This window comes from Microtus oregoni, unplaced genomic scaffold, assembly GCF_018167655.1.
Source record: "Microtus oregoni isolate MIOR12 unplaced genomic scaffold, Mior012 000082F_ref0000272, whole genome shotgun sequence".
Classification (NCBI taxonomy): domain Eukaryota; kingdom Metazoa; phylum Chordata; class Mammalia; order Rodentia; family Cricetidae; genus Microtus; species Microtus oregoni.
Window position 1 is genome coordinate 4,293,683 of NW_024544542.1, and position 25,076 is coordinate 4,318,758.

The 25,076-nt window shown below is 40.4% G+C and overlaps 1 protein-coding gene across 1 annotated transcript in view; it reads right to left on the reverse strand.

Annotated features, from left to right (window-relative positions):
* Positions 1 to 10,225: 10,225 nt before the first annotated feature.
* Positions 10,226 to 25,076, reverse strand: part of LOC121441877 (desmoglein-1-alpha-like) — a 28,510-nt gene continuing 13,659 nt past the window's right edge. The window contains exons 6-16 of the mRNA XM_041643212.1: positions 23,676 to 23,842; positions 22,289 to 22,423; positions 21,802 to 21,987; positions 20,081 to 20,340; positions 19,612 to 19,751; positions 17,812 to 18,141; positions 14,721 to 14,857; positions 14,332 to 14,404; positions 12,356 to 12,564; positions 10,451 to 11,333; positions 10,226 to 10,399 (exon numbers count right to left, since the gene is read on the reverse strand). Of these exons, the coding sequence (XP_041499146.1) occupies positions 10,248 to 10,399; positions 10,451 to 11,333; positions 12,356 to 12,564; positions 14,332 to 14,404; positions 14,721 to 14,857; positions 17,812 to 18,141; positions 19,612 to 19,751; positions 20,081 to 20,340; positions 21,802 to 21,987; positions 22,289 to 22,423; positions 23,676 to 23,842 (2,672 nt within the window). The 3' untranslated portion in view covers positions 10,226 to 10,247. The remainder of the gene's footprint in view (positions 10,400 to 10,450; positions 11,334 to 12,355; positions 12,565 to 14,331; positions 14,405 to 14,720; positions 14,858 to 17,811; positions 18,142 to 19,611; positions 19,752 to 20,080; positions 20,341 to 21,801; positions 21,988 to 22,288; positions 22,424 to 23,675; positions 23,843 to 25,076) is intronic.

Genomic DNA, 25,076 nt, shown 5'->3' on the forward strand with positions numbered 1-25,076 from the left:
AAAAGCAACACAAAGTTATATGGGAAAATATGGTAGAGGCCTATTGGGTTTTCCTTAAATAGCTCTGTAACATGTTTTGTGGGCCACTCGGCTGGGAAGTTCCAGGGAGTGGTTCTGACCAAAGGTCAGTATTTAATATTTAAATAAAGCTTGCTATAAATTTGACTCAAAATTGTTAAACTGAGTTTTCTCTGGTGAATGTCAGGATTAAAAATGTGAAGAGTGGGGCTGGAGAGATGGCTCAGTGGTTAAGAGCATTGCCTGCTCTTCCAAAGGTCCTGAGTTCAATTCCCGGCAACCACATGGTGGCTCACAACCATCTGTAATGAGGTCTGGTACCCTCTTCTGGCCTGCAGACATACACACAGACAGAATATTGTATGCATAATAAATAAATAAATAAATATTAAAAAATAAAAATGTGAAGAGTGAACAGCCAGCATTTATTCATATCCAGCAAGCAACTGTCAAGCTTCTATTTAACATGTTAATTTATAAATCTTTGTTTATTCAAAATTTGCTACTTAACTTTATGCATATATATATTTATCTTATGACAATGTAATTTTTTTGGTGTGCCCCATTTTTCCATTTACAGTGTCTTATTTTATTTACTTATACCGAATAAATTTAGAAATCTCGTTATTAAGCATACCCATATTTTCAGATTTTGTCTTGTTTCATGAAGGGCTATGACCTTTAAACATAACTTTGAGTTATTCCATTTTCTGATTTAATTTTTTACCTGTACAAAATTACATGAGGGCATTTCCATGTATTTATGTAATATAGTTTGAACATATTCTCCTCACGCTCTGTCAGGATCCCCTTTCTCCTTCCCTTTATTCCTGTGAGTTAGTCCCCTTTATTTCCTGGTTAGCTTGCTCCTTGTCATTGGCATGCCTATGCTTCAATGTCCATGACATTTCTCTTTCTGAGATTGATGGCTCATCTAAAATGACTGCCACCAACCTCCTGCACATTTATTTTTTCTTCATGGTTCTGAAAATGTCTGTTGCGCATAAGAGCAACGTTTTCCTTATCCAGTTCTCTGTTGTTGGACATCTAAGTTGGTGCCATTATTTAGTTGTGAATAGCGCTGTATTAAACATTGAGGTCCCTTTTAAAATCAGCTACCTGTAAAGTTCTGTCTCATTTGGAGCACACTGGCATGACGCTGCTAGCGACGTATTGGAAGATGCTGGGATCACGGCTGCAGAGACAAGTTTGATGAACCAGTCACCTTTATTTCTCACAATAAACAGATTCTGAAACACTCATCTACCCAGATCATTCCACAATAGGCAAAGTCATGTATTAGAGGTGAGTGAGTGCCTGGGCTCTCAACAGGGCAAGTATCTAACTGATGTAGGTGCTATAAATACCAATGTTAGTGACAAGGGGGCCTTTATACCCTCTGGCTTTATTACTCAATACACCAATACCTTGGATCAGGTCTTATTTTTATTTATAGATGGAATGCCCAAGTAAGTCCTGTCCCATCAGGATAATCCCAAGTGTAGGTGACAGATGCCAGGCGACAGACAGATGGTCTTGATAAAGTGCCCTCCATGTTTTGCTCATATCCACCTATTCAAACAATTAGCATATGCATTTTTTTACTTCAGTGATGCCCAAGTTGCTTTACCCACCTAGGTGGTGGGTGGCCTGGGTTATTAGCTGGAAGCAGTTGGCATATAAATGTACAATCTCCTTTACAGTTTGTATGCTCCTGCGGTGGGCATGAGATTCACCGGCTCCCAGTTGTTCGTCAGGCAGCTTGAGCTTCGGTCGCCTGTGGTAATGGTTGTGATTTTCATTGGCTGCTTCCCCTTCTGCTTCTCTTTCCATGTCTTTCAGTGATTACCGTTCACAAAAATCATCCCAAATTGTGTCTTGTGGTCCAGCTCTGAGTAAACCTAGAATAAGACCACAGCCCCAATGAACTGAGAGACCCAGGCCTGCAATTGATCAGGGCATTTGTCTGAAAGGAATAGCTCACAAGTTGAATATGAAGGGGTTTTCCTGTGATGAAATGTGACATTTGCATCCTGGGTGGAAGCGCACGTGAGTCCTATTGAGAACAGAGTCTGGCATTCTGACGTTCTGGGGGCAGAATCTCTTTCCCCTGGGTTTGTTGTATAAGAGAATCCTAAAGAACAGATTGAAATTGGGGTCACAGACTGAGTTACTCAGACTAGGGTATGTGGTCTGGGGTATGTGGACTGGGGTACGCAGACTGGGTGCCAGATTAACAAATGTCAGTCTCCTACGGTGTCAGAATTCATCTTGTTTTAATTCAGACACCAAAGGTGTGGCAAGAAAGTGGCACCATTAAAGTCGTGCACCACCACACTTGGCATTTCCATACCGTTTGATCAATGGAACGTTCTTACTATTCTCAACTTTTCCTCCAGGCGAGGCACAGTGAGATTTAGATTGACGTGACTGACCTGGAGTGTGTGCACACCCTTCTCTCGGACATTCTTTCTGGGAATCTCCTAAGAGTAAACCTCGTTCGCTAAGCCAATTCTCTTGCACACCTTGAGTTCTAAGATTTAGGTCTCAAACTGAAGTAACATCTAATGCTGGCCAGGAAATACCCTAACCCAAAACACAAAGCGTCCCTAGATCCCCTCTGAGAGGAAACCTCAGAAGCCTCCAGCACCAGTATCTCCAAAGACACTCAACTCCTACTCTTTCTTGAGAAATACTGATACGCTCTTGAACCCTGGCTCTCCCATGAGAAGCCCCTACACACTCTTGGATTTCTCTTTCTCTTTTTCTGAGCTCCTCTCCTTCTTTTAACCCCCATTTTGAAACCTGTTGAAAAGTCTGCTGAACTCCAGCTCTGCTTCATACTAGTTCACCCTGAAATTCTTTGCTGAGGCAAAACCAAGCCTTCTGCTTTTGCTGGGTGGAGATGTTGGAAAAGCCCTGCTGGGCACTGTAGGAGGCAGCGGGGAACCGTGCTTCTGCTGCTGCCAATGTTGACATCGTTGTGGGTTTGTCCATCATCTGTATGAAGCATTGTTGGTGTGTTTCTTCAGTGGCTGTAGGTGCACTCTCATGCCCTTTGCTTGCATGTCTCTGTTTTCTCCCAGAGGCTCATGTAATGTGCAATGAATGCCATTGACACCAGAGAGAGAAATCCCCTCAGGGCTATCCGTACCATACTCCTGAGGCACATGAAACAGTACACAGAGAGTCCTGAAGGGCATCATTATAAGGACTCTTCCACCAATAGTCTAAAATACCCTTTTGCCTCCAGGAGAACAATTTGAGACTGCTTTGAAGCAAATTGACTTGGGGTGCACCCAGAGGAATCTGTTTTATTAAACAGCACATCCTGGATCCAAAACACATATTGTCTCTAAAAAGAATTTCTTCAGCTGTTAACAACATCATGGAGTCATACCTCATATATATATATCCTCCGCTTCAGTGACAGGTCTGTAGAGGAAAGCTGCAGGCACAGGATGGAGCCTGCTCCTACACAGAGGTTCTGTGTGTGGTAGGAGGCAGAGCTGAAAGGGAGGAGCTACCCAGGTTCCTTGGAGCCCAGACAATTCCATCATAAGCCTCATACTAGACAGGTGGAGCTACTTGACATGCAGGTATAGGATGTGGTATTTGCTACGTTGGTTTGGTCCAGTCTCTCCTTGCTGTGTCTCTCTCTACTTCTCACTGTTGGAACTAGGATTTTTACTCTGGGCTGTTGTGTACTGACAACATATAACTTGTGATTTTCCAATTCACAGACTTAGAGTGTCGTGTAGTTGGTGGACTGCTTAGTTAGCATACATAAAGACCTAGGTTCAATCCCCAGCCCACAGAAATTTAGCATAGAAGACACACCTGTAATCCCAGCATGTCGGATGTGGAAGCAGGAGGATCACAAATTCAAACTCATTCTTGGCTGCCTGGCAAGTTCCAGGGGAGCCTTGGGGTGGGTGGGAGAGAAGAGACTGCCTTGGACCTTTGAGTGTGAGGACTGTTACTGATTGTGGACTTTTGTGGTACAATGTGATTGAAAGCCTGTTGCCGGCAGGTCCCAGACCCTCGTGGAAAAGCTGTTGCTGTTTTGCTAAATGGACGTGACAGACCCACAGAATTATCCTCTACTAACTTGTTCACACCGAGAGGTTAGTGCTGTGTTAGCTTTGCTCAGAGAATCTCTTCTCTGCAGTGGTCAATGGTGTTATGGTTTTGGTCCCTTTAAGAGACAAGCCACACCCATTCCCCTCCCCATCCGCTGAGGCAGGCTGATCTTCAGCTTCCGGCCTGAGCTCTTTCTCTTTTCCATCTTCCTCTCAGAGAGGCAGCTTTGCTTCTGCCTCTCTCCCCACTTCTCTCTTCCCCCTTCTCTGTCTCTTTCTCCTCTTCTCTCTCTCTCTCTCTCTCTCTCTCTCTCTCTCTCTCTCTCTCCCTGTCCCCCCCTTCACCCTTCCTCCTCCATAACCCCCTGAATAAACATTCAACCTCACCCTGCATGTTGTGTCTATCCATGTTTCTGTCTTCTGCCTGCCCGCCCGCCATGTGTCTCCCTGCCTGGAACCAGCCATTGCCCGAGGACTAGCAGCCGTCTCTGCCTGGGGCCCACTGCCTGCTGCCACATGGCCCGCCACCACTGCTCTGAGACCAGCAACTGTCTCTGCCTGGGACTGGCTGCTCCAGGGCCCACTGTCTGCGGCCACATGGCCCGCCGCCACCGCTCAGGCCACCACTCTGGGACCGGCAGCCATTTCTGCCTGGGACTGGCTGCTCCCAGAGTCCACTGCCTGCCACCACATGGCCCGCTGCCACCATTTGGGACCTATAGCATTTCTGCTGCCTACTGCCGCGGGGATCTTGGAGCATTTTTTAAAAAAAGAACAGCAAATGGTGTCTGCCAAGATTCATAGCTGGTGAAAGTACTGGGAATAAGGGACTGGTGGAGTCTTAGCTGTAAATGGCATGCCTGCATCACTCCTTGGAGCTCAGGGAACATCGCAGAAGAGATGGAAAGAATGGAAGAGCTGGAGGGGGGCGGGGATTGGGGAGTGCTATACAACTTCCAGACACAACATAGCCATTGACCTCTTGAACTCCAGCAGCTGTGATTACACTGACAAGATCTGGACAGGACTGGGTATGTCAACAATCCATCTTGGAAGGGGGAGGTCCCCTCCCTCCCTCGCTTTGAGGATTTATATACACTTGATAGTTGATGGGGGAGGGGGAGATGTTGTCTTCAGTGGTGTAGTCACTGGTAAAGTGCCCATGCTCTTGGAAACAAACGTCACCTGTGCTCATACAGCCAAGCCTAATGAAACACACTGGGACCTCCCTCCACCCACCATGAAGTAGAAAGGAGACAGAGGAGAGGAAGGAGATTGGTGAGAGAAGGACTGGGGTAGAGAGGGAAATGGGAGGAGGGCTAAATATGATGAAAAACATTATACATGTATATGAAAATACCATAATGAAACCCAATATTATGTATAATCAGTATACTTTAATAAGAGACATCAAAACCCAAACCAAGCAAACAGATAAGGACAGGCTATGGAATGAGGTTGCAATGAAAGCATCCTCCTCTATGAGCTGGCCACCAGTCCACTGGGGCAGGGGCAGAATGGTTTGTTTTGAATGTGAAATGTCCCCAGGGATTCGTCACGTTGAGGAAAGCCTGATCATAATTTGAAGATGAGCCAGTACGAAGGGGAGCTGCCGTTTATCAAAGGGTGTTTTTCGCAGAGCTAAGAATGTCTGTTCACAGATGGAGATGCTGAGGGAAGAATTAAAGTGAGCCTGAGTGGATGACTGGGTCCTCAAAGGAAAACTGTACTCCATGGTCTTTACAACAGCAATAGGCAGGATTTGGGTCATTTACAACATTATTCTCTTAAATGAATGCTAAGGAATTCCAATGAAATCCCAGGGTGGTTTCTGATGGCCACCTCACAGGCTTGCAGTTGCTGAGGTGAAAGTGCAGACAGCAGGGTTGTAGGAAGCTAGGGTACCTTCACTGTCCACAAGGCTGATAGTCTCATCTGTGAAACTTCCAGAAAATGCCAGGGAGTAAGGGGAGGGTATTAAATACACTTTGGCCTTAAGTGTGGTTTATTGCTGTCGTAATGCTCTTGTTTACAGAAATGTTTCCATATAAAAGAAACACTGCCTCTTAAAAAGTTTAAATGCAAGCCTTATTATTGTACTTCTGAGTGTGGGGAGTGTGCTGGTGACGGCTGCTCTGTGTGGTCACTAGGCAGTGTTGGGAAGAAGACGCCTACCAGTAGACACAGAATGAAAGGAAGCTAAAAAAAGAAGAATGAGAAGATATGTAAATATCGTGACAGTAAAATAATGATCTCCCTAAATATGAAATTAAAATAATAACTGGATTTGATGCACTCTAATTATTTCTTCTCATCTAAAATCTCCCCAAACATATAATTTCAGGAAGAAATAGAGGCATATTCATCATTTATTGTTGCAACTACAACTGTTCAGGAATTGCAAACTGTCTTAAAATAGTCAGCAGATGATGAAGCAAGGAACTAGCACCCATATCATCCCCAAGTGTTTACAGTGAAAGAAAGCACCTTGTCTCTAAACACTGCAAAAGCTGGGCATGAGAATTTAGAAAGCTTGGAAAACAGTGTAAGAAAAATGTGTTAAAGTAAGTACATTTTGGTCAGAATGTGTTTGTGTAAATACAGCTAAAAGGAAGGGAATGTAGAGAATTAAAAAACCAAACTATTCATTTTAAAGTATTTGGTGGATGGTTGGATGATCTCCTTGACCTTTGTCCTAACAAATAATGAGCAATCTGGAGGCAGTGGCAGACTGAGCTTCATGGATGTGAGAGCTGTACTGTGCTACTCCAGGGCAATATGCAGTGGGCCTCCAGACACCAGAACTATCCCAAGGGCTGGGGCTTATTAAACACGTGGGGAAGTGTACTAAGAGACTGTAATATTTTTAAGGTTCTACTAAAGTCATGCAAGTTGTACCTTGGTTGTCAACCAAATCTTGGCATGAATTCAGAAATAAATGGTATAAATGAAAACATCTACTCAATATAGCAGTGTGATTTTTGAAGATATATAATTAAAATTCTGTTAGCACATTACATCAAATGAAATAGGATAGTGAAGTCTTTATACATAATGTTGAACAGATGTCCAGAGGAACTTATATCAAGAATATCAAGAATACTTTTTCTGTAAAATTTTCTGTGCAAACATAGTGCATCCATCAACATTCATGGAAGAGGTAAACAGCACACAAGGACACTTCTGGAGGTATATATCAAAATCAACTGAGCGTGTCGTTTGGTTCATATTCAACAATAAGGAATTTGTGGCACACCTTTTCAGAAAGCCAGATGTTGTAGTATGGTTTATTTTCAAACCACACACGAATAGTATTATGTTTCTATTTGCTTCTTTATCCTTTGGTTGAAAAAAAGCATGTTGGTTTAGGATTCAGCCTGGTTTATGAACCTAAAATTTATCTATTTATTTGTGAGAGGATTCCATGTCCTCTATTGGTGGAATAACACTTGTGATTCAGATTAAATCACTGAAAGAGAGGAGCAAAATCCTTCCCAAAGGCCATTCATGAACAAATGCCTTTCAAGGATGCAATGATTTTTTTTTTAAAAAAAAGCTCTTGTAGAATGAGGGGCTAAACAAAACACTGCTGTACAATCCTGAAAGTAGTTTGATCTGAAGTTAAGTTTCCTAGGAAGACGGGAGATAATTTCTCCATTGAAAATTTTATTTTCCCAGGTCTTATATAAATATAACTAATGAAAGCTAATCACATTTATTAAAGGTGGCCATATTGTCACTTGTTAGACGCCCCTTCCAAAATCTTTGGAATTCAGCAGATACCTAAGTAACGATAGATAGGAATCTTTAACATAACATTAAGACAATGAATACACTTTCTGTAGCCATAGACCTTTCCTTTGGATGAAGTAAATACATAAGTAAAAATATATTAGTTTTATCTGTTCAAACTTCCAAAATGAGGCATCCCAATTATATTTCAGCAAATACCTTTTGAGTTTATTTCTTAAAAATGGCATATTGGGAGGAGGGGAGGGAGTAGAAATTGGGATTGGTATGTAAAATGAAAAAAAGATTGCTTAAGAAAAAGAAAGAAAAAGAAAAAATGCCATATCCTCAGTGTATTAACCTAAATGTTAGAAGAAAACAGAAGACTCCCCCTGAGTGACTTTATTTACACCTTTGCATTTTAGCTTACTTCCAGTTAGCAAAATTTTACATGCATTCTACAGCTGAAATTAGACACACTGTGACGTTTACAATAGTCAGTGCACCTGCTCTTACGTAGAACAAAGTAGCTCATCAACAAGCTGGGCTCATCAATCACTCCTAGATCTTTGACACATGCTGGAAGTTATATACAGATGGTGTGATTCTGTAGCAATGGAGAAATGAGTAGTAAAAGAAAAACAAATCTTTAAAAGTTGCATATAATTCACTACTCCAGGGCCATTGTTTTCTCTCTCTTTATTTTGCCATATCCCATTTCACTTTAGTGCCCTTATTTTAACATTGAGTTTAAAAACAAGAAAAGATTCCTCTACCTTGCCATAGTAAATATACCTGTCTCTTAGAAGGCTTTGGTTCTTCTGAGAGATTTTAACTCAGGTAACACCACATGTCAAACACACAGAAACAACACATCATAAATAGCACATAACTAAATTTCAAAGCTAGAAAAATATATCATACCATAGCTTGTAAACTGTCTTTAAGTCAGAACACTTAGAAGTCAAGAGATTATTGACAGATCAAATGAAGAATTTCTAAGTCGTGTGCAAGAAAATCTTAGTTAAGGAGTGCGTTTGTCTAGCCACTTTCATTCTTCCCAAAACAGCATCTGCTCTGGGAAAGGGTCCTGGATGATCACTCCCCGTGACAGCAGAGCACTATCCGAAGAGAAGCACCAGTCTCTATTATCTCTAATAGTAGGGTATTCCTTTACTGAACAAACAATTCTGCTCTAACATCCCACTCAAGACAGTTTTATGTTCCAAAACCAAACAGGTTTTTCCCCCCTCAGATCCCCTTAAAATATTACCCTGAAGCTTAGCCACACTGCAGGCTCCCCTCCCTCCTCCCCACCCACAGCTCAGCCTTAGAAAACTATTTTATCTTTGAAACTGTGCACTAAAGAGCTGCACAGGAGCGAGTGTCACTTCCTGCTTAGACTGAAGGTTTAATACCGCCCCATCTGCTTACTGAGGAGGGGACTCAACACCAGTGATGGCAGCCGCATCATGGCCGCTTGCTTTGGTCTAAGGTAAACTTGGCAACTTTCCTTTATTATTAATTCACTACAGCAGCAAAGAGAAAAACATGAGCATTTGCCCTACAACCTCCCCAGTAAGCAACACTCTTCAAAATCATACCCATGAAATATAACTGGAACCTGAGACACACCTGTGAAACACAACCAGAGCCTGAAACACCACACTGTGAAACACAAACGGAAGCTGGGAAGTCTTTGACTCCACCGGAGACTTAATGAACTCAGTTTGGGCTAAATAAGTCTCACCCTGTTGCTATTGTCTGTGGATTTCCTTCTAGGACATTATTTCTTAATTTGAAAATTATTCCATTAAGTATATGGATGTGGTCAAGGTAAGGATAACTGGGGTCTTCTACATTTAACTATGTAGTTACAATTTCATTAGCCTTGGCCTGAATCTGTGGGAGGGTTTTTAATTTGGATTACCTCTGAAACAGACAAGGTATATGGGAAGAAAATGTCAGCCTCTCCTCACCTAAGCGAGCACAGCCACACAGCGAAATCTTTTCGGTTACTTTCTGAACAGCAAGAAGAATTCCTCCAGTTGCCACTTAAAGTCAATGCTTTTACACAACCACATTTTATTCATGCAACATGCTGGTGATACCCTACAGGGTACACATATTAAACAAATAAACAAACAAAACCAACCCTGTAGACCACATAGCCACAAATAAGACTGTGCCTCAAGTTCACCGTCCTTATTTCATCAGTGTTAATATAAGAAAAGTTTCCCAATGCGAGGGAGCACTCTGCCCCATGCAATGTTTCCATTATTCTCACTGTGGCTCCTCACCTCGCTCCACAGGTCTCCTATAACCTTCTCTGCGTCATAAATTGCACTCTTAGATTTGTGGGGCAGGAACTGAATGTCAGTCACCATGATGGTGGCGAACACTACTCGGGGACCCTGACTACTTGGTATACTGTACCGTACTGTACTTTGTGATTCGACTCCGAGCCATGCTAGGGGAGGCAGACCCAACTGTCTGGCTAAAGTGATGGTCGGAAGAGCTCCTCATGTGGCCAATAGTGGCTGTCCCGCCCATGCTGCTCATGCCCCCGCCTCCACTATAGCTGGTCAGCCCGGTGCCTCCACCACCTACTCCAGCTCCACTCAGCCCCACGCCACCAGCACCCATGGTACTGCTAACCAGGCCGCTGCTGCCTATGCCTCCAACACCACCTATTCCAGTGGTGCCGCTAATGCCACTTACACCGGCACCGGAAACCACCCTTTCTGTCACAATCACGTTGTGGGCATTTGATAGCTCAGGGCTCATGCTTAGGTTGCCCACCATGCTGGAGGTTGGTTGGATCACTCTTTCTGTCACAACCACATTGGAAGACTCCCTAGGAGCAGGGAGGGTCAGAGAGGTGGGTAGACTCGAGCCTGGGGCTATTACCCTTTCCGTCACTATAACATTGGATCCATCTCTTAAGTCGGGGATCTCTAACATTCCATGCAAATCAGCACCAGAGATGGGGCCCACTACCCTCTCCGTCACGACCACATTTGAAGCCTGTCGGTTATCATGAAAGTGGACAGAGGGCTTCAGAGTGCCAGAGGTGGTATATGACTCCATCACAGTGACATTACCATAGCCTAGAGGGTCAGGAATCTGCATAGGGTGCTGTACACCAGGGCCGGAGGGGTAGGTGTTCTCAGAAATTACTGTGGTCGTGCCATAATGTGGAGAGATGGGTGGGTGTCCACTAGTATGGGGCTCTGTTTGCTGGGGGTACATGGGCTCAGTGCTCTGAGGAGGCCAAGAAGGTTCGGGATCTGGATATGAGTCTATTTCTTTTCCCAGGCTGATGTCTGCCAGTTTCTTAAACTTGGGCCCCAGGGTATCCAGGAAGCTTTCATCTAAATCTTCTCCGATGAAGCTGCAACAGCCCACAGAGCCTGCGGGGGAGCCTACACCTTCGATGTCGTAGATGAGTAAACAGTCATTGGACGGGCGTCCTTCATCTTCATCAGCATAAGCATAAGCTTTCTGAATTTGCACAGGAGAGAGAAAATGAAACAAAGAGTAACAACCATTTTAGAGTTGAATGTATCTAAATTCTAATATTCACTAGAATTACTTTAAACATGATTTCCTGGATGCTTGAAAGAGTTCAGGTCGAAGTTGTTTTAGCTACAATTCCAGGACATTTTGATCTTTAAATTTTTCTGTAGATGAACTTGCCTTAAATAGTGCACTTTGAACACAAAAATCACATTCCAATATCCACATGCTTATTTTAATCAATAACTTAGAAGGAGGGACATAAAAATAGGGAGCACAAAACGTTAGTGGGAGGGACGGTTTTGGTCTAAAGGAATCCTTATAGTTGACGGGTTTCACTCGGGATTGCATTTTTTTTTTTCATTTAGGCAAGATGAATGCAATGATTCTGGATGCTAGTTTTGATATTTTTTGACAAACTGGAACAATTTGATTCTAGATTCAGGTTTTATTGGCAACATCATGAAAATAATTCTTGAGTTGGAATTATAAAAATAGGGGCCATAAACTAACAAACTTTTAGCAATGATAAATTATAAACTGTGTTAAAAAGAGCACAACAAAGTGTGCAATAAAGGTGGATCCTGTTCTGGATGAGAGAGTTCACTGCTCAAGACAACAGCAACAATAGCAAAAACAACAACAACAACCAAAACAAAACAAAAAACAAAAAAGCAACAACAACAACAACAAGCCAGCATTGCACAGTGGACCAGAATGACCAGAGGCTCAAGGTGAGCAGTTGGCTGTGAACAAGGCAAGTGAGCCGAAGCTGAGGGGTAGATGCTGTTGTGAAGTGGCTCCTGGATCATGAATTAGAAATTCATACTAGAGACAAAATAGAGCCCTTGGCAGGAAAGTAAAATGCTCCGGCCAGAGCTTCAGAAACATTCAGCAAAAAGAGGGGCTGTTGGGCATGAAGATTAGACTACTGCCATGGCCCTCGGGGGAGTGGTGGAAGTTTGGAAGATGACGGACGGTGAGAAGCTCGGGACTAAAAGCCTTACCTGACAGAAGTAGCTCTCCATGAAGTTCATGTTGAGACCTCCATCTCTACATTCTCTCATTGAGTTTCTTCTTAATGTTCCAGAATAGTCTTGGCAGATCTCAGGTGCGGCAGATGTTTTAACTCCGTCCATTATTTCAAATCCTGTAGTTCTTTCTCCTCCTCCCAGATCTTGCATTTCTCTGCCACAATACTCATTTGTATAAACTCCTAAAAACATTGAAAACATCAAATTCATTTTTCTAGTGTAATGTAAGCTAAAAACTAACTTGCTATCATGGATAGCTTCTTCATTCCAGGCTGTACTTGCGAGTAGAGAGATGAAGTGATGCACGAAGGATAGATAATTGTGATATTTAATTCCAAATAATATTAATAAAACCTTAATAGTAATTGGCTTGCTCATTTTAATTATCTGTTGGCAGACTTTTCTATATGATGCACTGACAGATGGGCAACGAAGTAATAAACATTTGTGGACTGAATAGTTTGATCTCAAATTGAACTAATTTGAGTTAAGTAGCTCTAAACCTAAAAGTGAAATAACGACCTCAGTGTCCTCCCAAGGGGTCCCTGGATACACGTGGCATCCTGTAGAAGACGTAAGAGCCACTGGGTTTCCAAAAGAGGCCGTAGTTACGATGAGAAGAAAGATTTCTGGAAGTATCTTGGATAAGCTCTTGGGAGTAGAGGGGAAAAGTGTGTTATATGCTTGAGGGGTGAAATAAAAGGTGACCAGAAGCAGGAGATCCACACTAGGATCCACGCCCCGTGACACAGCACTCGAACTTGAGTTTGGGGGAGACACACTTTTCATATTTCAATTATCCTGATGCCTTCCATGCTACTTTAGGAGCTGTGTAAAAATTCAAAGACTTAATGAAAAATCAGTGCATAAATAAATATTGGTGATTTTGGTGAACTGATGGGTCCCAGGAACCAACTGGGGACTGGTGGGGTAGATGTGATCCAGTGAGGACATATTGGCAACACTAACAAAAAATGGAGACACTAGGATGAGAAAATGGGACTGGTGATCCATTGTATAGGAGATATATGGATTATTGAATCCAATTCTACAAAATAGAATCCTTTCTGGTGACTTTTAGAGTGTTCAAAGAAGAAAAGTAATTTTTGACTCATTGGTTAAAAGCACTGGCTGCTCTTGCAGAGGACCTGTGTTTGGTTCCTAGCCCCACATAGCAGCTCACAGCTGTCCAACTATAGCTGCAAAGGATCTGATGCCCTCTTCTGGCCTCTGAGTGCACTACACACATTGTGCAAAGACATGCAAGTAGGCGAGCACTCATGCATATAAAATAAAAATAGCAAAATCTTTAAAAAGTAATAATTTCTCAAAAGATTAAAAGAAAACTGATGGAATAAGTAGCATTTACTGTTGAAAATATAAAATAGTAAGACTATGTCTATTGACAGAAGAAGAAGTTATTTTAATTGTTCTTTTTAATTACAGTAGTAGCTTGCTGGTTTCTCCTTGGAAATTAGTCTATAGATGTTTGGTTCAAGATGAGTTGTAGATACCCAGTCTTAACTCTATGTAAAGAGGAACTTGCTCATGTGTGCACAACCTTAGCTGAAGGCTTTGGAAGGTTTTGAAAGGTTTTGAAAGTGTTTTGTCTACTTGCTTTCAGTTTAATAAATGAAAAAGTTGTTTTATAGGTTAGTGTTTATACTAATGCCAATAATGGACATGTTTTTCTCTGTAAAAAAATGAGTAGGTAGCTGGGCAGTGGTAGCACATGCTTTAATCCCAGCACTTGGGAGGCAGATTCAGTCGGATTTCTGAGCTTGAGGCCAGCCTGGTCTACAAAGCAAATTCCAGGACAGCTAGGACTGTTACACAGAGAAACCCTGTCTTGAATAATAAGGAAAACAAACAAATAAACAAAAAAAAAGAGTAGGTAAAGTAAAACGAAACTAAATAAAACAAAAACTGAACCGTCCTCTTTTTCTTACCTGAGTTGTCAATACATTCTATAATGTTGGCATTACCAGGTGGCATTTGTGGCACACAGATGGTAGCTATGCCCTGAAAGACAGGAGACAACATTTTACTATTAATAATAAGTCTTTTCTTTCTCTACTTATGTATTCTTTATTCTAAAATTGTCACAGAATTCCTAAAAGAACACTATCTAGGAAGCTTTTGAATTCTTAAAAGTCAAATCGCTTGTTTAAGTCTTCCCTGGTGATTTCTGCTGAGTTTTGATGGCTGCTTTTCTTCCTTATTCACTACCCAAGAACCAAGACTCATGTAGACTGAATGATTTCCACCATTTTAGGCCATGTCTGGACACTGGGGTCTAGTGAGTCCCCAAGATCCATTCTTACACATAAGCACTTACATCGTGGGGTTCGGGCTGTGGGCCTTCTACTGCCCATGTGTGAATTGCTCCATCAGAACATTCTGGAACAGGCTCAAAGCCAGCTCCACCACCAGGGGCACCTCCGCAATCACAGCAAAGCAACAGGAATGGGACCACTGTGGAAGAGAGAGGAGTAAGAAATCAGTAGTGGGCTATGTTGAAAGAGAACAATCTGATTTCCAAGCATTAAATGAAAGTATGAGAAATTAAGAATAGTCAGACCCCCAGATAAATATGAGCTTGGAAACACCAGACTGCAGTGGATTTTAGTTTGTTTTATAGTATTAAAATTACAGATAGAATCATATGATTAAGATAGTTGATTCTTTTCCCTACCATCCCTCAGGAATACAAGAAAGACTAAAGAAAGTTAAATTCAGGTAGCTCTTTGGAACCTTTGTGCCTGTACTTACTATTCCAATGTACACATTTTTCTTTCTCTTTTTTTAAGGGAAAATCTCATTCAATTACTCAGTTATCCTCACGAAGGTTATTTTTTTATTCTACACTTGTTTATTTATTCATTTATTTGTTAAAGATTTCTGTCTCTTCCCCACCACCACCTCCCATTTCCCTCCCCCTCCCCCAATCACTCACGAAGGGTATTGTCCCCCCCCCCCCCCATGGAGTCCTCTTTTCTTTAAATATTTCTCGCATAAATAGACACTGTCATACTTTGGCAATGTCTTCTCATTCTAATCTGTTTGGGGTTTCTCTCATGTATTCCCTAGTGCCATAGAACCTTGCTAGATCTTTTTGAATGAATGGATAAGAAGGGAAGGTGTACAAATGGTAGACGGGAATAAAGATGGGCATAGGTAAGAGGGGAGGAGAGGAAGGAAGAGAAGGCAGAGAATTTGATGAGTCTTGCTTATTTAGGATGCCCTTAAAGCTCGGAGAAGCTTCTCAATCCAAAGGCTTATGTATAACATTGAAAGTCTTTATTAGTCACCTTATCTGATGTTGGAAAGTGATATTAGGGAAACTGAAACTGAAAGTTAGCTATTATTTAGGGGGTCACCACCAGCTCTTTGGTATTTAGTTTGTTTCAGTAAAACAAAGACTGGACTAGAAATTGTGAGGATTATCTCAACTCTTGTCCACTTCACACTCACTCTGCATTCTTACATCTCCCTTTATTTGTTTCATTTTGATGAAAAAAAATGTGTTTTAAACTTGTCATCTTTTTCATAGAACTTTTCCTGGTCCTTATTTCTTTTTATTTCTATTTATGATGAGCCAATAGCAATGAATTTCTGTTACTTAACACAGAACGATCATTTTTTTTTGTTGTTTCAAAAAAGCTTTGTTTATTTTACTTTCCTTTATGATTACACTGACCAATAATTAAGCTTAAACAATGATCAAACCCAGAGAAAATTGGGTCCAGGACACACAAGAGACTTATGAATTCTACTGTTGTTCTCACATCAATAAAAGGAACAGAAAGGTAGATAATGGGTACCCTGAACCACAGATCATTTAGCCTTGATCTTAAAAAAATATCTGACAAACTTCAACCAAGCTTTGGGGAATTAGGCCAGATAGGTTTAGAACTTTGTATCAAGATAAATTCTTATTTAGTCAAAAGATTTAAGCTCATGTGTGTAACACTGGTACTTGGGTGTCTGTGTTGGGAGGATTTCCACAAGTTCAAGGCCACCCTAGGCTATAGACTAAAACACTGTCTCAAACAAAACTGGAACAAAATTAGGTTTATCATGTTAAAATTAATCTAAAGCAGAACGATCATTTTATCTTAAGCGTATTTCCAATTCTAGGGACAGTGCTCAACTTTAAACTTCTCTCTCGGCCACCCCAAATTTCTCTGTGATTTAGATGGATCTGTGTCAATGAAAACATTATTTAAAGGCAGAGAAAACCATTTGTAGCTATTTGCGGCTTAAGAGAAAAGAAGAGCAATTAGGGAGGTGGCTGAGCAGCTAAGAGCTCTTGCTCTTGCACAGGACCCAGTTTCTGTTACCAGGTTCTGCACCTCTCAACAGCTTCAGTTCCAAGAGATTTGTGGCACTCTCTATGGCCTCTGCAGGCACCAGGTCCACATGCTTTATGTTTGCATACGTGTAGGCAAAGCAGCCATATGCATAAAATAAGAACAAATATACCTTTTTGAAAGAGAGAAATGATGGCAGAAAAATATTTTAAAATTTTGTATGTGAGTTATCTCAATGAACATTTTGTGAATAACTAGTTAAATAGGTGAGACCTGTTTTACCACCAGTATTTTATGATTCTACACTTGAAAATGGCAATTTTCACATTTTTGTATTTATTTACTTGGAGTTTTGCTCTATATCTCTCATGCTTGTTTCAAACTCATGATCCTCCTGTCTCCACCTCCCAATTGCCTGAATGGCAGATGTGTGCCAGCTCACACAGTTCCAAATGTCAACATTTGCGTTAACTTAATGACAGTGTGTAGGCTTCAAGATAGTACCCTCCTCCCTTTCCACTCCAGCTCCCATCATAATCCAGGGCAATGGTAAAGTCCACCTGGAACATCCAAAGGACTCTGTGTTTGTATTTCTGTCCATAACTAAAGCTACTGTAGTGGCCCCAGAACATGCCATGGACTTCACGTGTGCCAGCTTTCCATCATCTAGTGGTGCTGTGAGGGAAGTAGCAGTAATTATTTTGCAAGAACAACAGCAAAACTCATAACTGTTAGGTAATCCTTGGAAGACATGCTTGCTAAGTTGAACACCTGCCCTGTTTGGTTCTTTTCATTAAACTTTGCCACATTGCATTGCATGCGATCCTCCAGGATCCAGCCTGGCTTCCTAGATGATCCCTTATCACACAGACTGGCACAACTTTAAAGTCTTCGCCATGGGACTTCTCTATTTGAATGTGAAGCTTTTCGTGCTCTTGGCTTTTTATGTAGACACTGCTGTCTCCAGTAAATTCAATACCAAGCACAGATATCTCTGGATGATTGCACACTATAGGAGGATGTAAATTATATTTTATCAAAGAATGAAAATCCTACTTCTTTCCCCATCTTTTTTTTTTGAGAGGCCCACGCCAAAGGACTTGTTGGAGCACTTACATCCTAGGATTAAGAACCCCATGACGAGCAGCCCGATGCCTGCAGGACCCAAGTGAACGTTGTCTCCAGTGGTTGTTTGCTTGTCCATATCACCATCGTAGTTATCATTGCCGCCATTGTTGTTATTGTTCATTCCTGTGGTGACTTGCGTTTCTTCAGTGGAAGTATTTTCATTTGTGCCACCTTCAGAACTTCCGGAAGAGCTACCACTTTCTGTACTGCTTCCTGTATTGCTGCTACCACTTGAATTGTCCTGTGTGCCTGTCTCATCATATCCAGAGCCACTAAGCTCAATGATGATTGTTCCAGTGCAGGTCCTTTGAAGATTATCTGTAACAAGGTTCACAGTGGAATAGCCATCTGTACGCAGCCTAGTAATCGCCAGAAACACAGAGCCATTTTCTTTTCCCACCTCAACTTGTTTCTGTCTTTACTCCCATCAACTCAGTAACTTCCCTCAGTCGCTGTGGCTGTCATGCTGGGTGTGGCTGGAGGGATAATCTCAGGTGTAGAACCACAAGTGTTACCCACTTCTTGTTTGATTGTACAGGGGTCCTTAGCAGCCTGAAACTCCTGGAGTAAGGCTAGGCTGACTGACCAGCAAAAGACTCAGCCAGAGGGTCACCTCCTCATTGCCACTGAGATTACGTGTGGAGACAGACATGCCCAGCTTTTTGCCCAGCTTCTGGAGACTTCATCAACCGATCTGTCTCCTTTGTCCTTCTACTCAGATTTTAAACTAGTATCGACTAGTATTACTTTAACTAACTTAGTCATTATTACCAGCGATATTGTTTACTGGGTAGTTTATAGTGTTGCTGGTTAGATATTACATCTAAACTGAATAATGCAAAACCACAAGCAGATGTGAGTCAAAACCCATAGCATCAGTACATAAGGATAACTTTGTAGATGCTGTCATGATCAGTTGTCCTTATGATAAATCTCAAGTTGCTTATTTAAGTACATTGCTTGACTTATGGTTCATTCTACTTTGAGTGGGATTTGAAGGTTGTTTTATAAACTTTAAGCTGCACACACTCTTTCATGCGTAAGTACTCATTTGATTAATATACTTTCTGATGGGTACATAATTTTGTATCAAGTGGAGACAATTTCTTTCCTCAGATACCTGTACATCTTGCTCTCAAGAGCACCTGGGGAAGACAGTGCTGTCAGCATCTCCGTGCAATCAGACTTCTATATTTAGCTCTTCCCCAAAGATTACTGGAGTGGGATCACCAGAGAGGAATCAGGACATGAGTTGGAGTTGGCGTTGTGCTATTGCAAGGCTATGATATGAGTCTTACTTTCACTGACAGAGCCCCAGAGCCTGGCCCAAAAGCTGGAATGTATTTAGTTAAGACTCAGTCCATACTTTCTGAAGAAAAAAATTAAACCTTTGGAGATGTGCAGCAGGCATAGTTCTAAGGCCTCTTATCTGACCTTGAAGGCTATCCCATGCCTTCTATGACATTCATGCTATTGTTACATGCGTTGCTATTTTTATCATTATCGGCATATATTGTTATTGACCCATTTTATAGAAAGCTGGGTGCAGATGGGTGACATGGCTTTGATAAGATCTAGGAATCAGTAGGTGATGGGACATGACAGCCACCCAGTCTCACCTCAGACTTCAGTCTTAACGCCACACTATTGACAGTTTGAATACACGTTGCTCAACATGACAACTTATATTGAAAAGGGGATTTCTTTAAAATACAATAGTAATTTTTAAATCATATGAGAATATTTAAGCTTGGCTTACTCTGGAAGGAAGTTAAATTGATTTCTTACCATCTATTGACAGTATTGTTCCCTCATATCTTCCGTTAAGCATGTCGTATTGTTTCTTAGTAACTCTGTTTCTTAAAGTTATTATGCCTGATCTTGAGCCAATAGCCAGCAGGTCGGCTGGGTTATTTCCCATTACATATCTGTATTCAAAAGAATACAATAGAAATTAAAGCTACCATTTAAAAGGAAACTATGTAAAATTAATTTTTAAGGTTAGTATAAAATAATAGGTTTATTGATTGTGTCTTTTCATAAGTGTGTGTCACACACTTGGTTCTCCTTCATCCTTCTTTCTGCTCCCACCTCACACCCTGCCATCCTCTGACAGTTCCCCTTCCTTCTCCCAACAGCTCTTGCTTTCATGACACATGCACTCCGTTACCCACCCCTTCCCCACCCCCTTAAGGTTGCTTCTACCCTTCTCACGATTCCTTAAGATGATAACTTTAGCTGGAAAATACCAGCTTACCTAACATTTGTAGAAATTTGGTTGGTGTCCAGGTCGGTGGCTACAAACTCTCCCACTTTGTAGTTTGCTCCCATCTGGCTGTTGATTACAAATGTCTTTGAGCCTGGCCGGAACACTGAGCCCTCGACTACGTTCCTCACAGCCACGGTGATCATAGTTGCTGTGATTCTGTACTGAGAAATGATGGACTGGTGGAACTCAGCTACGTTTCGAACACCAATACTAAGTTGCAGATTCTGCATGGCTTCATAATCTAGTGGCTAGAAAACACAAAAAGAATTAGTTTTTCTGTGAGAATACCCTTCAGAGGACAGAGAAACCCTTCGAGACTAGTCAGAGTAATTTATTGTGCTCTTCTTTCAGTTATAAAATTGAACCTAAATCCATTTGATTTACCTAGTCTACTTTTATTTGTTGGGTATTTAGTTTAAGATAGACACATGCAAATGTAGTAAGGGAAAGATCGAGTTGTCTTGGATCTTTTGTTGAAAAGATTAAAAGCACAGGACATGAATCGTAGTCGCTCAACAAAGCAGTTAAATACTTAAATTCAACATATGATTGAATTCATATATTTGTAGTACAAAGACAATATATGTGAGCTGACAGCATTGCATGTTTCTGAGAAAGTAGCTCTTTTCATAACAAAATATGAGTCAAATATATCAGAGAACTGATCATTTAACTAGTTTTATCCTTGCAGAGTTATTTTTAAAAGTCGACTTCAATGTGACTTCAATATGTGTGGATATATATATATATATATATGTATATATGTATATACGTATATATGTATATATGTATATATATTTATATGAAGAAATATTTATTTTCTTCAATATGTCCTAAAAATTATTTCATACTGTAAAATAATCAAGCAAAGTTTTCTTATGGAAATTGATACCCTAATCCACAATTCATAAAATTTGCCAAATACCTGATGTGTTCCCCATATACTAAATATATTTTTCTTAATGTTTGTTGTTATTTTAAATAAAAATATCCATAAACTAAACTCTCCTATTCATCTAAAATTTTATGTCAAATAATTAGTTTTATTTACAACTTAAAATACCAATTATAGCACATATGTGTGTTCAGCATGAATGCATATACACACACACACATATATACACACCATAATTATATTACCTCTCTATAATTATAATAAAGGATTTAAAGTATACTATCATATTTGGGAGAACTATCCTAGTTTTTACATAGAGATATTAAGAACAAATAAGGTAAATAATTTTTAGAGTGATATCAAATTGAAGTGAAATAGATTAGAGATTATTTCCTAGTATCCAGTCCTAGGTAATATTGCTATACTCATGTGCACACACCCCACAGAGATATAGGGACACACACATGTAATTAAAAATGATAAAAATAAAACTTTAAATAAATACAAATAAACCCTTAACTTTAAAGGTTAATCAAACTTGGTTGTTTGAAAGCCCCTGTTTACAAATCACCCCGATATGATCTTTGGAGAACTGTATTGAAAAAAAATGGTTTCATATTTTTAATGTTTATTTTCCTGAAGCAATATAAACACATACATTCATATTAAAGATATTTGCATTTTATATAATTTTAAAGCACAGCAAATTTATCATTTCACAGACTCATTAATAAAATGTTGATATCATTTTAACTTGAATATTTTGAACAAGAAAAGACCCCAAAGCAAGTTATTTAGGATAATTATGCCATACCTTGACAACCTTCAGAACTCCTACATTTGTTCTTTCATTCATTTCTATTTCAAACCAGTTTCCCTCATTTCCAGAGATAAAAAAAATGACTGCCTTCCAGTTGTCTGAGAACTCCTCGTCCAAATCAATGACTCTGATCTGCATTAGCTGCGAGTGCAGCGAGTTTTCTTCAATTTCGATGTCATACTGAAACAAGAGGCAGAATATCAGAAATACCCAAATCTCCAAGGCAGGGGAGACAACCCGTACCCGGCTGTCCACAGCTTGTTAACTACTCAGAAGCAGCAACCTTGCTTATAAGTGCATACTTCATGGTCCAAACCCACTTTTCTTACTGTTGAAACAATTTAAGGAAAGCGTGTGTCTATACCAGTGCTGTAGACAGCAAATGTAGCGAGCACACCTGAAAACTGAAGGGGCACCTATAGAAATTGGAATGCACTGAATGTAGAGTCATTAAATCTAATTCCCAAGAGCAAATGCTTACTGATGACTTCTCCAAGTATGGGATGTTGTCATTGACGTCCAGGATTTTGATGACGCACTCACATTCTGCAGACATGCCATCTGCCCCACCATCACGGTCTGAGCCTCTCACCGCAAGAGAATACTGGCTGTATTGCTGAAAAAGACACATTACAGGCTATGGCACACTAGGTATTGATAGTCTGTCCTATGCAGGGGTCTTTTGAAACACGGGCTCAACATTTACATACATCCACAATAGAAGACAAGGTAACAGAGACAAAAATAGAGACCTCACATCACTCAATACAGAATTGGTCCCTTCCATTTCCAGTGATTTATCCAGTGTAATCTCAAAGGAGCAACAGTTTTGTTAAAGACTGCATTTGTTGCTCATGGAATTTCCAGAGGAAGGAGAAAGTTCTGAAGGGTGAGACAGGCCAGAATATTCAAAACGAGAAAGCTATGATCCATCAAGGATACATGTTACGAAAATTCCGAACTATGAACAAAGATTCACTGAGTACTCAAGGCAAATCCAGAGTATCTAGTGACAGGTGGAGAGGGGGGAAATGGAGTCATTGATGATATTTCTAGTTTTGGTTCTATTCAGAGGTGCTTCTACACTTAGAAAGTTATGGAACCTTCCTTTGAGTTGTGCATAAATATACTAATTCCCATTTATGGGTATAACTTCAGAACATCTCTTCATGATACCAGAATCCCCTATGATTGTGGAGGGCCATAAAAATCCCCAAAATCCCAGCACTGAGGAGAAGTGGACACAAAGAAGCTATTTACAACTGATATCAGCTGGGAAAGCGAAAGCAGTTTTCTCCGATGGAATGACACTATACACAAGGACAGGGCCCATGTCCAGGACTAGCTGATCAACACAAAACAGACACCTATTTTTGTGTGTGTATATGAATCTTTTATTTTGATACTTTTATCTTATTATTTTGTTTTAATTTGCTTTGATCTTTTTTTCTTTTGAGAGAGAGAAAGAATGGAATTGAGAGGGTAGGGAGGTGAAGAATCTAGGAAGATTTGAAGGAGAGAAAAGAATATGATAAAAATATATTGTGTACAAAAACATTTAAATTTAAAATTTGATATAAAAAATAGGACTAGTGAGAAGGCTCAGCAGATAAACGTAGTTCCCACAGTGCCTGACAACTTGAGAGTCATCCCGTATGCTGGAAGGAGAGATACAGCCCTGAGAAGTTGTCCTCTGATCTTGACAAGCATCCCACCACTGGACATGACCACACTCTCCCAAATAAAGAAATAAATATAATACACATATGCAGCATTTGAACACATTCTTTCAGTTTTTTTCCCTTAAGTACTTTTACCTTCATTACCATCACCTTTTGAATAAAAATCTTTTAAAGATGAAGAATTACCTCTCTGTCTAGAAAATTATTCATTGTTCGTATTTCTCCAGTTTTTCTGTTGATGATGAACATTGGTGACTCGGAAGGTTCCTGTCTTATGATCTTGAAAGCTATCTGTGAGTTCAAGTTATTTGGCTCATCTGCATCGGTAGCGTCGAGTTTCATGACCAACGTGTCTAGAAATCAAGGGCAATTGCCACAATTGGACAATGAACATTATTATGGTCCAATGTGTTATCTGTGATTAGGCAGTGTGCATTCAACTTTCTTTGATTTTTACAACATCAATATACCAATATATTAACTCCTTTCTTTCCTTTTTCCTGATAAAAAGACCACATTTGAATAGGAACCTAGATATTACTGAAGGGAAATAGAGTCTTTTATTCCGACTCTATTTCTCATTCTAATATAACTTCTTTGAAACAAAACACTTATGGTGAAATAAAGTAGCATTAAAACTCAGTTAATGTTTTCTCAACTGTGCTATGTGACCTTATTTCTACTGTGTGGTTCTGTCCTTACTTCCCATAGTTATAAATGAGAATTATAATAACACCACACTCGTGAGAATTCAATAGCAAATGAAGATACTGACTGATGCGTCTACTGAGTAATGCACTTTTGATGAATATTATTGTCCATTTTGGGCACTTAATAAGTGGCATTGTTATTTAGGTTGGAATTGACTCTTGTGTAGGTGCTGTGTATCTAGGAGCTTACATGAAATAATTGTTTAATCACATACACAGCCCTGTCCTTGTCTTCTTTCTTAATCTAATAAAGAATTCTATGAATGATATTAGTGGGCCTGAAAAACTACAAACATTCATTTATTAATTGGAATTCGGCTCCACTTTCTAAATTGCTTCCAAAATAATTGCTAAAATGCTAGGGCATCCATCCCTTCTTTTTTCTCCTCTTTCCCTCTCTCACCTCTCCCTCATAGAGCCACACCTCTTAAATAATCTTCAGTGGTGTGCAAATGGCTAATATCCATTGCAGTGATCTAGAAATAATTTAAAACCCATGGAGGCATGTATGTGAGTTATATGCAAACAAGACATCATTTGGAAAAGAATGCGAACTCCATAGATCTTTCTATGTTTAGGGTCCGTGGAGCCAAACCCAATAGGCAAGAAATGAAGACTGCATTCCTTTAGCATGCAATTATTTCTTGGCCTTTCTTTGTTGTTAATTAAGAAATGTTCTTAGCATCAAAAGAGATGACTTGGAGCAGATGTCTTAGAGTGCCATTAAAATAATAACTTTCTCTTTCCATCACCCGCTGCTCCCTCGTCTCTACTGGCCACTCGTCCCTTCACCCTTCTGCAAAGGTGCTTTGGAAATGAGTGAGAACACATGATCCTTGTCCTTCTGTGCCTGGCTTGGCTTGTGTAAAAACAATAA